This window comes from Centropristis striata, chromosome 7, assembly GCF_030273125.1.
Source record: "Centropristis striata isolate RG_2023a ecotype Rhode Island chromosome 7, C.striata_1.0, whole genome shotgun sequence".
Classification (NCBI taxonomy): domain Eukaryota; kingdom Metazoa; phylum Chordata; class Actinopteri; order Perciformes; family Serranidae; genus Centropristis; species Centropristis striata.
In genome coordinates this window covers 36,486,334-36,504,159 of record NC_081523.1, presented here as the reverse complement: position 1 = coordinate 36,504,159, position 17,826 = coordinate 36,486,334, and the positions used below count along the sequence as shown (strand labels likewise).

The 17,826-nt window shown below is 36.8% G+C and overlaps 1 protein-coding gene across 1 annotated transcript in view; it reads right to left on the bottom strand.

Moving 5' to 3' along the window:
• The window catches only part of LOC131974946 (stromelysin-3-like), a 77,353-nt gene extending 62,468 nt beyond the window's left edge, over positions 1-14,885 (bottom strand). Inside the window, exon 1 of the mRNA XM_059337457.1 lies at positions 14,315-14,885. Coding sequence (XP_059193440.1) covers positions 14,315-14,419 — 105 coding nt within the window. The 5' untranslated portion in view covers positions 14,420-14,885. The remainder of the gene's footprint in view (positions 1-14,314) is intronic.
• Positions 14,886-17,826: the final 2,941 nt, after the last annotated feature.

Here is a 17,826-nt window from a genome sequence, read left to right as displayed (position 1 = left end):
TATATATTATATGGAAAATAATTAATTTTTTGTGTTCAAAAAAAGAAAAGAAATTATGGATTAATTCAAATATATAAACTGACATATAAAGGGTTAAATTCTGAAAAGTAGTTAATGTTTGGTAGTTTTGAAAAAGTCTGAAGTTGTCTAAGAGATTTGTCAAAGAAAAATCTGAAAAAATATTGATGTATGGTGATTAAATAGTAGTTTAAGTGTGCATGGACCTTTTTGTCCACACAGGTCACAAGAGGGTAGTAAATTTGAGGAGAGCATAAGGGGTTAAATATGCGTTCAGCTCAGTTTGTTTGTCTGTTTGGGAGCAAAGTTACAGTTAAACTGTCCTGACTTTCATGAAACTTGGTGCAAGGCTGCATTACGGGGTTGTTATCATGCAACCAACAGAATAAGTTTGGGTGCAACATGCAGTCCAAAAAATGTTTCATTGCAAGTTAAATAAACCTGTGATTGATCCTGGAGAGAAGAAGGAAGATGGTGCATTACGAGCTTCATCAGTGCTATGAAAACATGAACACTTCCTGTCTACTAAGTGGGCTGGGACGCCTCTCACCACTCGTCTGTAAGTTTGGACAGCTTAGAGTCAGTTCTGACAGTCTTGTAAGACTTTGGGTAACACTAAACAGATCTTGAACAAAAGTTGATTTTCTCCTGATTTGTCCATTAGAAAAATGCTGAAATTTAAAAAAAAATGGATTAAAGTTTGCCTGCAAATCTGAAAGTTTTGCTTTTAAATATGAAAGTCTTGAGTTGAATTTTTTATCGTCTGATAACTTCCAGACTTCTGATGACCAAAATCAAGTTAAAAATGAAAAGTGTACAGTAAAGATTTGGCTTAAAACCACACACACACACACACACACACACACACACACACACACACATATATATATCTTACATATGATCCTGAGGGCTGGACCTGGAAAGAGATATATATATAGATATATATATTTACATTTTGGATTTGGGAACTTTTTATGTAGTTTTAAGCCAAATTTTGCACCTTCTTCCTTCTATCCAGAATCTTTGGATCCACAATAATTCACTTTTAATCACAGGTTTATTTTACTTGTAATACAAATTTTTTTGGATTGCACTTTGCACCCAAACTTACTCTAATTATTTGCATGATAAAGATACAAAAATAACCCCCTGATACCAATTTTTAAAGGGGAAAACTTCACTGATAACCAATTCAACTACAATGAAAATAGACCTTTTTTATGTGGACTGTGCACCGACAAAACTGCAAAGATACTCTCTCGAACAAATTCATTTTAACATTATTTTCATGTATTAAATTGTCAGCAAATTCTACAAATGATAACCGAGAAAATAATAATAAATATAAATTAAATAGAATAAATAGATGGATAAATATTAGTGCTGTATGTTGACTATTTAAATAAAGAACACATTAAAATAAATTAAAAAAAAATTAAAAAAGCGATTAACAATTCTTCATCATTGTTTTCTGCATTATATATGGCGTAAAAATTGTATATCAGCACATATCAGACAGCATATATGTGTATTTATGTGGAATTAAATCAAAATATGGGGAAAATTCACAGATAACTAATTAAACTAGAATGAAAATAAACCTTTTTCTTATGTGTATTGTGCACCGATAAAACTGTTCTCTATAAAAAGGTACTCTGAAAGGTACTCAAAACAAATTAATTTTGACATTATTTTCATATATTACATTGTCAACAAATTCTATAAATGATAACTGAGCAAAAAAGAATAAATGTAAATAAAATAGATAGATGGATAAATGTCAGTACTGCATGTTCAGTGTCAGTCAATTAAATACTATTTAAATAAAGAATAAATAATATTTTATGTGGATTTTGCAGCAATAAAACTGTGAAAGCTACTTTGTCAAACAAATCAATTTTAACATTATTTTCATGTATTACATTATTAGCAAATTCTATAAATAACTCAAGAACTACATAACTGAGAAAATTAGAAAAATAATAATAATGAATAATAGTGAATAAAATAAATAGATAAATAAATAAATAATGTATAATATATGATATACATATCATGTATGTACAGTGTCAGTCAATTAAATGACTATTTAAAATAATGATTATAATAATATTCAAAATTATAATAAAAATAATAAAGAATAAATTAAAAATAAATAAATAGCTGATAATTATTTTTAAATCACCCAAAGCATTATTTTCTGCATTATAAATTGTGTAAAAAAATGTATATTTAGGCAGATATCAGACAAGATAAATGCTGATGCTGATAAAATATGATATTCCTATAAAAGGCCGATATCTGCAAATAATATCTGTCGGGTTCTAGTATCTTTCAACCCCTTTACAGTAACACAGATCATTGATCAATAGCATTAAAAACTCTTACTTGTTCACAGTTGATGTTGCCCAAAAAAAGGCAGAAACCAATTTGTCCAGCAGCACACAGCAACATGTGTTTTTAATACAGAAACACACACTGTAAAAAATGTCTGTAGATTTTACGGTGAAAAACCATGACAGTAAAAGACGTAAAATGATGAATGAGTTAATTCAGTTTCAGTAACAATGAAACACCCTAAATGTGTATATCAGCCATAACAGTATTTTACAGTTTTGTATTTTAAAAAATACATTACTCCACTGTAAAATACACTGTAATATGTATTCAATGTAATATATATACAAGCATCACTGTAATTTTTGCATTTATTTTTTGTAAAATTTACTAGACTAAAGTGCCAAATCTACAAGAAAAAAATGTGAAGATATAAGAGATTTAAAGTGGCAAATCTACTCGAAAAAAGTCGCAGATTTACGAGACAAAAGTGAGGAAAAAAAACAACTTTTTTCTCGCAGATTCACCACTTTAAATCTCATAAATCTGCACATTTTTTCTCCTAGATTTGACGCCTTAATCTCGTAAATTTAAACGTATGGGTTTTTTTTTTACACATTCTGACAGTATGTTATATCCTCCAATATTCTCTAGGGTTGAAATTTGGAATTTGCAAGTATTTCAATGAGTGCACTATTAAGGGTTAAAGGAAAATTATAAGGGATATACCACAGACCAAGTGGACCACATAGATTTACACATTTATGATGTTTTAAATAAAAATTCTACCCCTAAATGTCAAAGATCTGTGATTTGGCGTTTATGGTATTTATGTTTATGATATTTCTAAAACATATCATTTTCACACACATTGTCTCGTAAATCTGTGAGTTTTTTCCACGCAGATTTGCCACTTTAATCTAGTAAAAACATTTTTCTCGTAATATTTTTATTTCTTATTTTGGATATCCGCTGAAGTTACCAAATACGGTTCTTCGCCCGATAAAGGGTTAAATGTACTAAACACCATATCTCTAACAGAAATAAACTGTAATATTTAATGGTAAAATCTTTGATTTATGCAGCATTTATAAAGTATTTTCTTGTCAATTATATGGCAGAACAGTGTTTCTTTTGATGGAAAAACCTTTTATTTATACAGTAAAAAATGGAATAAAATGGCAATCTTAAACGTGAAATCAACAGTGCTAATATAATTTTACCCTAATATTAGAAAAAGTTGCACTGTATTTATTACGGTAAAGTTCTGGCAACTACAGCTGCCGGTTTTTTACCGTAAAAACAGTTTATATTATATTACATTATTATAACTGCAGGAGGAGGAGAGAAAACATCTCAGACTGGTGAGATACAAACTGACATGATATCTGACTTTCTAAACGTAGTAACAGTGAATCCGGATGATAGGAAGTAAGTCATGAGTGAGTGTTTACGTGAGCCGAGAGATAAGGTTTAAATTTGAAGGGTTTGACTTGCTTACAGTGAGAGGGTTTATAATGCCAGATAGGAGGAGGCCATGCACGATTCCTCATCAACAAATGCCTCATTATCTCCCTTCTTACTCAGCTAATCTCATGTGGAAATCAGAAACACCGGCAGTGGAAGGTGATATAAACCATCTGGCCATCAGCTTAAATCTCCTATCTTTCCTGGCAAACTCATGCTAAAAAAAACCCCTCTTCCCCTGAGACGTGAGACTGGCAGATCTTCTGTCCGTCTGGCTGCAGGATGACTTAGCGATGATTTCATCGTTGACTGTGATTATTACTGAGGGCTCAGACCCAGGGGAGTAATGGGTACCAGGCAGACCTGGCTGCTGTCTTCCTTTGTTTGAGCTTTCTTTGTTGCGTAGAAATAACTTTACAGGAAAAGAGTCTGGTCTAAAGGCTGAGGTCAGAGGTCAGAGGTGAAGTCAGGACATCACAGTCACATCTCAGCCAAGTTAAGATTATTTCTTCTAGGGAACGAGGGATGGTTTTAGAATCACAGTATTAGTGCAGCAACACCTGCTGTTTAAATCAAGGTTATTATAGTTAACGAAAACTAACAAACTAACAAAAAACTAGAATTGAAAAAACTAGGGACGGGACATTAACACGTTAATTAAAATTAATTATTTCCGCAAAAATTAATGTGTTAAAAATTTTTTATTTTTTTTTGCACCGCGGAACGTTTCTCACTGGATGAGTTTCAGGCGGACCGATTATACTGGAGCACCAACTAGTGTTGATGAGTTGAGACAACAACAAACCACAGTGAACATGAAGGAAGAAGCTGATGAGACCTTTGGTTGGCCCCGTGGATGATGGGACATTTAGTTACTAAAAACCAACGGATGGAAGCGTCCATAAGAGCATGGTTGTGTTGCTAGGCAACAAGGAATTCCAATATCACCGCAGCACATCCAGCCTCAAGTATCACCTCAATGCTAAACATATAGCAGCTAGCGGCTAGTGTGCTAGCTAGCGTGGATTGTGTTTTACTTCAAAAACCAAAGTATTCTAGTTTACAGAAGGTCTACCTACCTATAGGCTAGCTGGATTTATGAAATGTACTATATTTATAAATATGCTATTGCTACACTTAATGGCAAAAATGGCACTGGTCTGTTGGACTTGAACAAAAATGAACAATATTTTTGTTGCTTAAGCTTATGTATTCAGTCATTATTCAATGGTACACTAAAAATCCATGTAAAAAAAATACTTCTCACTGTTCTCAGGTCAAATATTTATATGCGATTAAAATGCCATTATTTTTTTTTTTACGTCACTGTTTCCACCACCATTGACTTGGCATTGAAATACATCTACAAACCACTTTTGCTGTTTCACAAAAAACACACAAAATTACCAAAAGAAGACATTACATGACCAAAAAAGAAACAAAACAACCAAAAAAGATGTAAAATGATACAAAAAGGGACAAAAAAACCCCCACACAAAGTCACCAAAAAAAGACACAAAATGATGTAATTTATTTACTTATTGCCTGACTTCCTATTCAGGAAGTAAACCCCCAGAGCTAGAAAACTTTCTCTGCGCATGCAAATGCACTGATTGGACTGAATAGGTGCCATTTTTGGGTCTGGATCAAGTTATGCAAAATGTTCAAAGACACTCGCCAACTGATAACAGACACATTCCAGATATCTAGCAGGGAAAATACCTTTTGAACCCTCTGGATATCTCTCTGTTATGGTTATTATCCTTCACATTGGCCGACATTGTCTTGTTAGCTTTGTTGCACGTTTTTCTTTTCACCCGATTAAGAATATTGCAGTGGATTTGTACGTCCTGAATAGAGTTTGGGATGCTCCGATGCCAAAACATTGGTTCCGCCTACTACAGGTTCTGACCTAAATTAAAAAAAAAACCAAGAACCCAAGCCTCCACAGTTTGAGAAATGCTGACTCAGGGTATGGTCACACATCTGTGAATTCGGGCGAATGATGATGTGCTGACTGTGGACAGTGCAGGATGTGACACACATTATAATTAGTTTGCTGTTTCATGGTCCATTTCACAACCACATACAGTCATGGCAAAAATTATTAGTCCATAGTTTTCTTCAGTTTCTTGTTCATTTTAATGCCTGGTACAACTAAAGGTACATTTGTTTGGACAAATATAACAATAACAACAAAAATAGCTCATAAGAGTTTAATTTTAGAGCTGATATCTAGACATTATCCATGGTTTTCTTGATAATAACCAAAATCATGATCAAGAAAACCATGGAACATGTCTAGATATCAGCTCCTAAATTAAACTCTTGAAGCCATTGGTTGAAGCTGCGACTTCACCAATCAAAGTTTGCCCAGTGTGCTCCAAATGTTGCAGATTTAGTAAAGTTTCTAATGTCTGCCAGTGTTAGTCTTGTGGCTTTGGGACTACAACTTACATTGACTTAAAAAATTGCTTCCATGTTGCACCAGCTTGCTGTCTAGCTGCCTAAATTGACAGGCTGATTGTCTCGAGGTGTTTTTTTTGTGAAGTCGTCACAAAGCCTCCTGACAGGATTTCTATTGTCTGAAATTATACGTGAAAACACGAGCATGGCGACAACACCTCTGAGTCACTGACACAGAATCACCTAAACATTTAGCGTTTAGCAGTTTTAACCACCTGGAGTTATAGGTTACTGACAGGACTGTCATTGTGCATTTCACTAAATAACCAGATGGTTTTCTACCATAGACTGTATATAAATAATGGACGTAGTCACCGTGATGTCACTCTTGGTTTGTGGCCCGTTGGAAGCATCGAGTTCATCGTTACACTCGTCGCCATCTTGCATCGCCATCTTGTTTCTGATACGGGGAACAGACCATAGTTGGACTGTGGCGGAGCGCGAGGGATCTGACGACACTGACTACACGCCTCTCTACACCTCAACCTGACTGAGAGAAGCTGCTGCTAATTCATGTTAGCATTAACTGGGATGTTAGTTTTGGCTAGCAAAAACCTACCTTTGATTGACAGGTCACTAACAAGGCGAGCCGTCACCAGGAGAGAAGCAGAACAATGCGTATCCACGGCAATGTGTCAATAAAGTTATATATAACGTTATATGGATATAAAAAAGGACGTTTAGCGGTTTGGTCTCATAACTTTGACCCTTTTACTGTATTTTCACTGAATGACGTTTATTTGAACGTTTTGTTCAGTAAAAATGTCTTGTTCAGTGTTTGGTTGGACTAACAGACACTCCAAGGAGTCGCTGCTCAGTTTTCTGAGGTCAGTAACAAACATTTTGTTTTTGTTTGTTGCTAGCCAAAACTAACATCCCAGTTAATGCGCCAGCTAATGCTAACATGAATTAGCAGCGGCTTCTCTCAGTCAGGTTGAGGTGTAGAGAGGCTGTAGTCGGTGATGAGATCCCTCTCCTCCTCCACAGTCCAGATATGGTCTGCTCCCCGTATCAGAAACAAGATGGCGACGCAAGATGGCGACGAGTCTAACGCTGAACTCGATGCTTCCAACGGGCCACAGACCAACGGGTGACGTCACGGTGACTACCTCCATTATTTATATACAGTCTATGCTTAAAACGACTTAAACTTAAACTGCATTCATGTTGCACCAGCTCGCTGTCTCGCTGCCTATATTGGAAGAAGACATCCCCATTCTTGTTCCCTTCTACTACCAACTCTATCAGTCCTGTCTCGACATTTCTCTTTGTTCGCCACCATGGAAAAAGCTTCTGCCGTTGCCATCTTTGTGTGGGTCAAGAGATGAAATCAAGGTGCAAACTTCAGCTCTGTGTCATCCAGAAACTCAGTGATGTGAACTCTAATAAATTCAAGTACCAGCACCATCCTGCAGCCATTCCTGACAGGGAGCCAGCAGGATCACCTGAGCCTGAACACGGTTTGGGGCTCCTCCTCCTCCTCCTCCTCCTCCTCCTCACGAACAAAAGCATCTGATTAACTTTATGAGGAAGGGGTGCATGTGCCTTTTAACTGCATCCCCCCCTGTTGTGGCCACTCGCGGCCTGCCCGGCGCAGCTGTGACCTAGATCCACTCGATGGGAACCCGCTCCGGCTCTGATGTCACCTTTGCTCTCACGGTTCCCCGACCAATCGCTTCGATGATGGGGGAAAACAGAGAGCAGGAGCAGAGGGACTCTGGGTTTATTGACAAAAACAGTTAGCGGTTAGCTCCCCCTCTTCACTGCTCAGAGAAAACAGGCACTCTGTGAGATGCCACAGACTCTGAGGCCTGCCCGGGCCTGTGTAATCACTCACTCTTTTGTCAACAACCAGGGGAACAAATTGACAAAACTACAGATTAGACTTTCTAGAGATGACCAGCAGACATAACAACGCTGTCACCACAGGTGCAGCAGCCTCTGATAATGTGAAACATTTGTCGTGAGCAGAAACCTGGACACATAATCACGACATGTCATAACAGTACAATGGGCCGGCTCCTGATTACTGTGGATCAAACTGTGCAGAAGAATGTAAAGTATGCATAAACAGAGCACGGTTACTAATGAATCAACACACAGTGAACTGGTAGTTATGTCAGAATCAATCCAAACAATAATTTCACTGTCAGGTGAGATTTATGAGCCTTTAAAGGAATTCAATTTCTAAATCTGGAGAATATTGAACATTGGAATTGAAATGTGGAAAAGAAATATTAAAATATCCTAGATAAATAAAACTTACATAAATAAACTACAACCAAAAGAAATAAAATAGACTTTCAGGCTCTGTTAACAAAACATTGCAATGAGATAATCATTATGTTTTATATTATTTTATTATTAAAATAACATATAAACAGCTGGAATGGCTGCTTGGGAAGTATTGTTTTTTTGGCAATTCGCACTGCCTGTCAAAACATTTGCAGCATTACATTACAAAAGTCAGTTGCTGTGGAAAAGGAAGTACTTATTATCTAATATTAGGGCCGGGACTTTTAATGTGTTAAAAAAATTGACGCATTTTAATCGCACTTATTTTTGCACTGCGGAACGTTTCTCACTGGATGAGTTTCAGGAGGACCGATTATACTGGAGCACCAACTAGCGTTGATGAGTTGAGACAACAACAAACCACAGTGAACATGAAGGAAGAAGCTGATGAGACCTTTGGTTGGCCCCGTGGATGATGGGACATTTAGTTACTAAAAACCAACGGATGGAAGCGTCCATAAGAGCATGGTTGTGTTGCTATGTAACAAGGAATTCACATATTCACATAATGCAAAACATATAGCAGCTAGCGGCTAGTGTGCTAGCTAGCGTGGATTGTGTTTTACTTAAAAAACCAAAGTATTCTAGTTTACAGAAGGTCTACCTACCTATAGGCTACCTGGATTTATGAAATGTACTATATTTATAAATGTGCTATTGCTACACTCAATGGCAAAAAATGCACTGGTCTGTTGGACTTGAACAAAAATAAACAATATTTTTGTTGCTTAAGCTTATGTATTCAGTCATTATTCAACGGTATACTAAAAATCCATGTGAAAAAAATTACTTCTCACTGTTCTCAGGTCAAATATTTATATGCGATTAAAATGCGATTAATTTCGATCAATTAATTACAAAGTCTCTAATTAATTAGATTAATTTTTTTAATCGAGTCCCAGCCCTATCTAATATCGTCATGAAACTAAAACAACATTGATACAACGATACTATCGTTTATCGTGACAGTTTCTGGGAAAATATATCGACCCAAAAAATGTGTTATTGCGGGGGACGGCACACCTGTTACAGCACATACCACAGAGGCTCAGTCCTCACAAGCAGGCGGCCCGGGTTCGAATCCGGCTCAGAGCCCTTTCCAGCATGTCTTCCTCTCTGTCTCCCCCCATCATATCTGTACTATCAGTAAAGCTATGAAATATCTAAAAATCATCATTATCATGACAGGCCTAGCCACGAGTTCTGTGTTTCCCTCTCACTGCAGATCTGCACTGCTCTTATACGACGGTTATCACCAGGACTTTTAAGTGACACCTACCAACCTGCCAAATGCGGCTAAAAATTAACTTTGTCGGGTAACATTTGTCAAGTTACTAGCCAATTTTGCTAGTGATAAATGAAGAAAATAAAATTGCGTCTCTTTGACTCAGCAGGCTGCAGAAATTATGTGTCAGTGACAGCAGGCGGCAACCTCCGGGTCTAAACAGTGAGGCAAACCAGGAAGTGCCTCAAGATGCATTCTACCGAAAATTCCAGCAGGGGGCGCTGACGGTGGCTGCAGAAGCATTTGGGTCCATTCATTTCAATACAAAATGAGAAAACTTCTCACTTGATTTATTACCTCAGAAATGTTTTTTTAGGACAACACTATGGTCTCAATCACTAGTAAAAAATCTTCTTCAAGACAATTTGATGTTACAACCTGTTCTTATTTTAAACTCTTCACTTCAATTGAAGCTGCAGGCAGCGATGAACTGGCCCGAGCAGAGTGCACTGCAAATTATTTGTTTCTTTCCAAGTTAAAAAAAACTTTAGATTCAGAAGTGTTACATAATTTATTTTGTTTTAAGAGTTAATTTCTTTTTTTAAGCGTTCAACATGATTATTTCTAGATTTAACAATCTTAACTTAAGAAATCTTGTCAAGTGAAATTATCTGTCCATGCAGCAAGATCATTTCCCTCAGATTAAGTGTTTTTATCTTGTTTTTATACACACCTTTTGTGCAGTGTGCTGTTTACATGAGCAGATGTAGTTTAAAGCAGACACATACGGGTCAGTGATTCCTGCTGCTGGAGGATCTTGACAGTGAAAGTGTTGTAGTGTGGATCAGACAGAGCTCACCCTGCTCACTGACCTTTAGCACCTCCTCTTTTGCGAGGTCTTACAAATTTGCAGAATAAATACAGAGAAAATTCCCCATGTTTTTGACAATTTGAAAAAGAATCTTAATGCTAAAAGTCGACATCAGTCTCGTGTGTTGTAGTGTAACACTTCAGACTCATAATGACGTTTTTAAAAGTAAAAACATGTGTCCTGTATCTTGACAATAGCAGTAAATTTGGTCTTTATCACTGTAATGAGTCATTTTTCAGCTGTTATCATCCCATAAATATGGACGACGAGAGGCCTACTCCACCTTCTAGTAGGTGCAGCAAGTTGTTATCAGCTCACAAAATTACCAAAAAAAGACAAAAAAACACACAAGATTGCCAAAAAAGACACAAAAATGATGAAGAAAGGATGTAAAATAACCAAAAAGATAAAATATTACCAAAATTAGACACAAAATTACCCAAAAATGACATTAAATGAACAAAAAAGAAAAGAAGATGTAAAAATGACAAAAATGACAAAAAAGACACAAAGTTACAAAGAAAAACACAAAATGATCAAGAAAAGATGTAAAATGACAAAAAACACAAAAAGACACAAACAGACCCAAAAAGAAAAAAACAACAACCAAAAAAACATGTAAAATGACAAAAAAAGACACAGAAAAGACACAAAATTACCCAAAAAAGACACAAACTTACCCAAAAAAAGACACAGAATGATCAAGAAAAGACACAAAATGACCAAAAAGACGTTAAATGACCTTAAAAGGTGTTAAATGACAAAATAGACCAGAAAATACACAAATTACAAAAAAAATACACAAAATTACCAAAAAATTTAACAAAATTACAAAAAAAGACACACAATGACCAAAAAAGAAACAAAAGATATATCATCTCTTAATCCCAGCATTCTTCTTCAAAGCCTTGTGCCTACATTACCCACAATGCAGCCAAACAGCTGACAGTTAATGATTATGCATGACTGCTGTTTACTTGACATGATTTAGTTTGGACTAGTCAGTGATTCCTGCTGCTGGAGGATCTTGACAGTGAAAGTGTTGTATTGTGGATCAGACAGAGCTCCTCCTGCTCCCTGACCTTTAGCACCTCCTCTTTCACGAGGTCAAGCAGATGAACTTTGCTCCGTCAGCATCTGGTGCGAGCCGAGCCAAAGACCTTTAAGACGTTCAGGAAATCGTTCGTTCAGCTTTTATGCTTCTTTCCTGGACATTATTTGTTCCTGCCTGACTGACAGATGCATGCAGCTTGTGGTTTGTGTTCCTGGCTGATGCTGACCATGTTGGTGCTTCAGGGAAATACCAAAATATATTTACTCTCCTGAAATAACCTGCTCCCGTAGCTAACAATCACCACTTCAATCCTGCTCAGAAGCACCAGCACGATTCTCACTAACCGCCACATTCTTCTGTGTCACTGCTTATCTGAGCCGCCTGTTTGTTTTGATAGATTCCTTATTTTTCAGTGTTACCTGTAAACAGGACATTCCTGGAGAAAAAGCATGCAACTAACCGGCCGATTCTGCGTAAATAAGGGTTTGTTTCAGTCAGTCAGAAGTTTCATGACACACGAGAAGAGAGCATATAAACAAGGCTGGAGTAAACATGAAAGATTACAACACCAGAACATATTAACCCTCTGAACCCCACCATTCTGCCTCAGGATTGAAAGGCATGTTTTCTTTGAAAGATCGCCAAAACTCATCGGTTTATTGTAGAAAGAAAATGTAAAAACAGGCGTTATCATTGGAATTTGAACTTTCTGGCAGTCTGCAAACGGATCATAGGGTAGTAAAGTTTTAGTAACAAAAAGTGACCAAAATTAAGCTTAAAATGTTGATATTTGTGTCAGAATCTCTTTCTTCTCCATGTGTCATTTAAAATAAAGCATCTGCACGAACCAGATCCTGTTAAAAACATTAAATTCTGCTCCTCAGAGACACTGTGAAGACATGATTGATTCTGCTGAGACCAACGGTCACGAGACAAATATTCACTGAGAATCTGTTTACACAGAGCAGAGAGGAGAGGACAGGAGAGGCTGTTTACACAGAGCAGAGAGGAGAGGACAGGAGACAAAACAACACTTGATTATGTATGTGGAGAAAACTGTTTTTCCCCCAATATTCATGATACTTGTCGGCACTTGGAAAAGTGTTTATATATAAATTCAATTTTATTCCAATTTATAAAAAATTATTTATCTGAGACATTCTACTTTTTCTCTCATTCTAACTGTGTTATTCTGCACAAAGACATGTTTGAATTGTTCCCACTTCTAGCCATGATTGTGCTGATTTCACAGAGCTGCAGGACTTTATATATTGCAGAGAAATACAACGACACAGAGAGAAGAATGTAAAAAGAGCAAAAACATATACCCTGAAACGGCTTGTTTGAGGGTTAAGAGGAAATATTACAATAAATAAAGAGTTGCAGCATGTGGTCAGATGTGCAGTACTACAGGAGGAGAAAATGAGGCTCATATATGAATGAAAATGACACTAAATAGTATGAAAATAAGTCATAAAAAACATGAGTGACTTTTTGTAACGCGTGTCACTGACGCCGTCATGCCGGGTCCATATGGAGGACCCCTCTCTTTTATGGCGTTGTTGACAAAATGCCTTTAAGACCTGTTATTACTGCTTCCTGCCCTGCAGACAGGGGAACTCAGCAACCTTTATTCTCTCTCTCTCTCTCTCTCTCTCTCTCTCTCTCTCTCTCTCTCTCCCTCTCTCTCTCTCTCTCTCTCTCTCTCCTCCCTGCCGATCAGAGCCAAAAACCAAAACACTCTGCTGTCATCCTGCACGCTCAGAACACAAGCAGTGAGGGATTTTTGGCTGCAAAGTCACGACTCTCTTCCCAGATCTGCGGCTGCTGAGCACACACAAAGTAAATAGTGATGATAGTGATTTCTGCAGCTCCCGGGCTGATTACAGTGACAGGTCAGCTCCTGTGCGCGCGTAAAAATACCCATTTTACTTAATTACAACATGAGCGTCATTCATTGATGCTGATGATTCCGAGGAAAGCGCGTGCATGTGTGTGCGTGCGCGCGGAGCACATGAAGCTGCAGAAGTGTGTCGACTGGTTAACCAAGAATGTGGATTGTATTTACTCGAGAGCAAAGTGACTCATTTCGCTGCACGAGAAAACTGTTTTGCAAACTACCGTGCATGTGTGCGTGTGTGTGTGTGTGTGTGTGTGTGTGTGTGTGTGTGTGGTGCGAGTGGTGTTTTCTGTCATTCTAACTGTTATTCTGCACAAATACATGTTTGAGTTTTTCCAACTACTAACCATAATTGATGATTGATGATTGCACTAATACTTCGCGAGAAACTGTTGTGCAAACCATTGTGCACAAGTGTGTGTTTGTGTGTGTAGTCCGAGTGGTGTGTGTGTGTGTTTAGGGGGTGGGAGAGCCACTTGTAGCAGAAGAAAGTCTGCAGATTCCTTTAAAATGCTACAGAATAAATATTTCCCCTTGCGTGCCAAAAAGTGAAAGCACCCCGACTCATTATGCGCCAAAAACATACAAAAAACACCAACTTCCAAACTTCTGCAGAAAAGTTTTTGTGTTTCGACTTTGCAAAAAGTGAAAAAGAAAAGAAAAGAAAAAAAGTGGACTCACCGGTGCCAGCTTGTACCTGCCGGGTCCCCGCACCGGGACACAGAGCGTGCTCGGGACGCATTGCAGCGCAAAGACGCAGCAGCACACGAGCAGAGAAGTCCGCATCCTCGCCGCCGTCCGGAGCCGATCCGCCGCCGCCGCTGCTGCTGCTGCTGCTGGAGGTGGAGGTGGAGGTGCTGGAGGTGCTGGAGGTGCTGGAGCTGCTGTTGGTGCTGCTGGTGCACAGGCAGGCTGGATTTGGCGCAGCTGTGAGCGGTGCGCAGTGGCTACCTCTCTTTAAATAGACTCTGATTTCTTTGTTCTCCTAAAGGTTTTTTTTCCTGCACATACACTTTTTTTTTTTTTTTTTTTTTTAGCCCAGGGCTGATAATACCACCCGCTACCATGTGACTCTTAACCCTTTCTCTGCCGCAGCAACTCGAAACAGATGACGATTTGCGGCTCTGCGGGTTTTTTTCACCCACCTGTGGCTGTGGATTTTGTGAAGACTAAGAAACTCAATATAAAGTTATTTTATGTATAAAAACACACGATTTCCCAAATTAACAACATTAAATCGCCGAGCCTGTACTGGCAGGCATGCTGCAGCAGCTCCTATGGAGATATTATAGGATTATTATAAGAGTATTACAAGAACACAGTCACCTTCAGGGGAAACTAACCAGCAAACCACAAAACACTCAAACAAGTCTATGCAAATTCTTTTTAAGAGGAGGACGTATAGTTAAACATGTGTGAATTAGAGGAAATATACAGAATAACCATGGCTTCTTGACTTATAAACTCTCAAGGTTTTATTTGAAAGATTTTATTGTTTTCCAAAATCAAAGCAGATCCTGAATCTTCATCATTTTGTGTCTTTTTTTGTCTCTTTTGTCAGTTTACATTTCTTTTCTTTCTTTTTTGGTCACTTAAGGTGTTTTGGGGGGTAATTTTGTGTGTGGTTTTGTTAATTTTGTGTCTTTTTTTGCTGATTTTGTGTGTTTTCTTTGGTAATTTTGTGTCCTTTCGGGTCTTTTTTGGTAATTTTCTATCTTTTCTCCATCAGTCTTTTTTGGTAACTTTGGGTCTTTATGTCTCTTGTCATTTTACATCTTTTTTTGGTTGTTTTGTTTCTGTCAATTTTGTGTGTTTTTTGGTAATTTTTTGTCATTTTATGGTAATTTTGTGGGGTATTTTTGTTATTTTGTGTTGCTTTTTGGTAATTTTGTGTCCTTTCGGGTCTTTCTTGGTGATTTTTTATCTTTTGTCCACCATTTTGTATCTTCTTTTGGTAACTTTGTGTGTTTTTGTCCTTTTTTTGTCCTTTTACATCTTTTTTTGGTTGTTTTGTTTCTTTTTTGGTCATTTAATGTCTTTTTGGAGGAATCCACAGAAGCAAAACTAAGTTGATAATCTTAATCCTAAAAGTCGATATCAGTTTTATGTCTTTAGTATCACACTTCAGACTCACAATGACATTTTTAAATAACAACATGTCAAATGTGTCCTGTAGGTTGTGAGACAATAGCAGCTGTTTTTGTCTTTATCACTCTAATGAGTCGTTTATCAACTGTGATCATCCATAAATATGGACGAGTAGAGGCCTACTCCACCTTCTAGTAGGTGCAGCAGGTTGTTATCAGCTCACAAATTACCAAAAAAGACACAAATTACCCCAAAAAAGATGTAAAATGACAAAAAGACAAAAACACACAAAATTACCAAATATGTAAAATGACAAAAACACAAAAAAAAACAAAAAATTGCCCCAAAAATATCTAAAATGACAAAAAAGACAAAAAAGACGCAAAATTACCAAAAAGGACATTAAATGACCAAAATAGAAACAAAACAACCGAACAGAGATATAAAATGACAAAAAATGTGAATGATTCAGTACATGTCAACAAGACAATAGCAGCTGATTTTATCACTCTAATGAGTCGTTTATCAGCGTTATCATCCTATAAATATGGCGGATTAGAGGCCTACTCCACCTTCTAGTAGGTGCAGCAGGTTGCTATCAGCTTACAGAATTATCAAAAACAAAATACAAAATTACCCAAAAAATATGTAAAATGACAATAAAAAAGACACAAAATTAACAAAAGAAGACACAAAATTATCAAAAAAGAAAAAAAAACAACCCAAAAATATCAAAATGAGAAAAAACACACAAACTTAAGTTAGTTAAGATAGAAAATGACCAAAAAAGACCCGAAAACACACACAATTACCCAAAAAAGATACAAAAGAGATATCATCTCTTAATCCCAGCATTCATATTCAAAGCCTTGAGCCTACATTACCCATAATGCAGCTGATCATTTGTCTTTTTTGGTCATTTCTCATCTTTTGTCCATCATTTTGATTCTTTTTGTGTCACTTTACATCTACATATCTTTTCTGGTAATTCTGTGTCTTCCTTTGGTAAGGTTTTGTGTCTTTTTTTTTCATTTTACATCTTTTCTTGATCATTTTGTGTCTTTTGTTGGTAACTTTGTGGTTTTTTTTGTGTTTATTGGTTATTTCCCATCTTTTTGTGTCTTTTTCTGGTAATTTTGTGTTGGTTTTTTGGTAATTTTGTGCCTTTTTTGGTAATTTTTTGTCTTCCTTCCGGTACTTTGTGTCTTCTTTTTATTAATTTTGTGTCTTCTTTTTGGTAATTTTGTGTCTTTTTGGTAATTTTGTGTCTTCTTTTGGTAATTGTTTGTCTTTTCGGGTCTTTTTTGGTCATTTTACAACTTCTCTCAGCTCCCTCTGGAGACAATAAAAGCTTTCTGAAACCTGAAAAAACACTATGTATGACTACATTTACATGCAAAAACCATTTTAAATCGCTTTTGCCATTCGTCTGAAAATACAAGATTTCTACTAAGCTGTTTACATCGCGAATGAAAATGAAAACTTCACCAAGATTTTCCTTAAATTGCAGCCGTGCAAAGAATACCAGTGTTGGTATAAATGCAGTCACTTTGATCTGTCGGTCTCTGGGGTTCCCCTTTAAGTGCAGAGTCAGAGGATTAGCTTAGCTTAGCATAAAGACTTGAAGCAGATGGAAACAGTTAGCTCCATGCAAAGATCAGAAATCCACCTACCAACACCTCAAAACTCACAAATTAACACCTTACATCATTTGTTTCATCTAGAAGCCAACCAGCTGACACACTGCACAGATGTTCTGACGAATAAATGATTGTTCGTCAAGTTCCAGCATGTAACAAAACAAATAAATTATCTTTTACACATTTCTATTTTTGAACGAATTAAACCAACAAGATGTAACGTGAATAAGTGAGCAGAGCCAGACTTTCTGTTTCCAGTCTGAGATAAACTAACAACGTTTTAATGAGTCAATCTTCTCTAATCCTCAGTAACAAAGTGAATCTTTTGGTAATGTTTTGTGTCTTTTTGGTCATTTTACATTTTTTCTTGATCATTTTGTTTCTTTTTTTGGTAGTTTTCTGTCTTTTCTCCACCATTTTTTTCTTTTTTTTGTCATTTTACATATTTTTCTGGTTGTTTTGTTT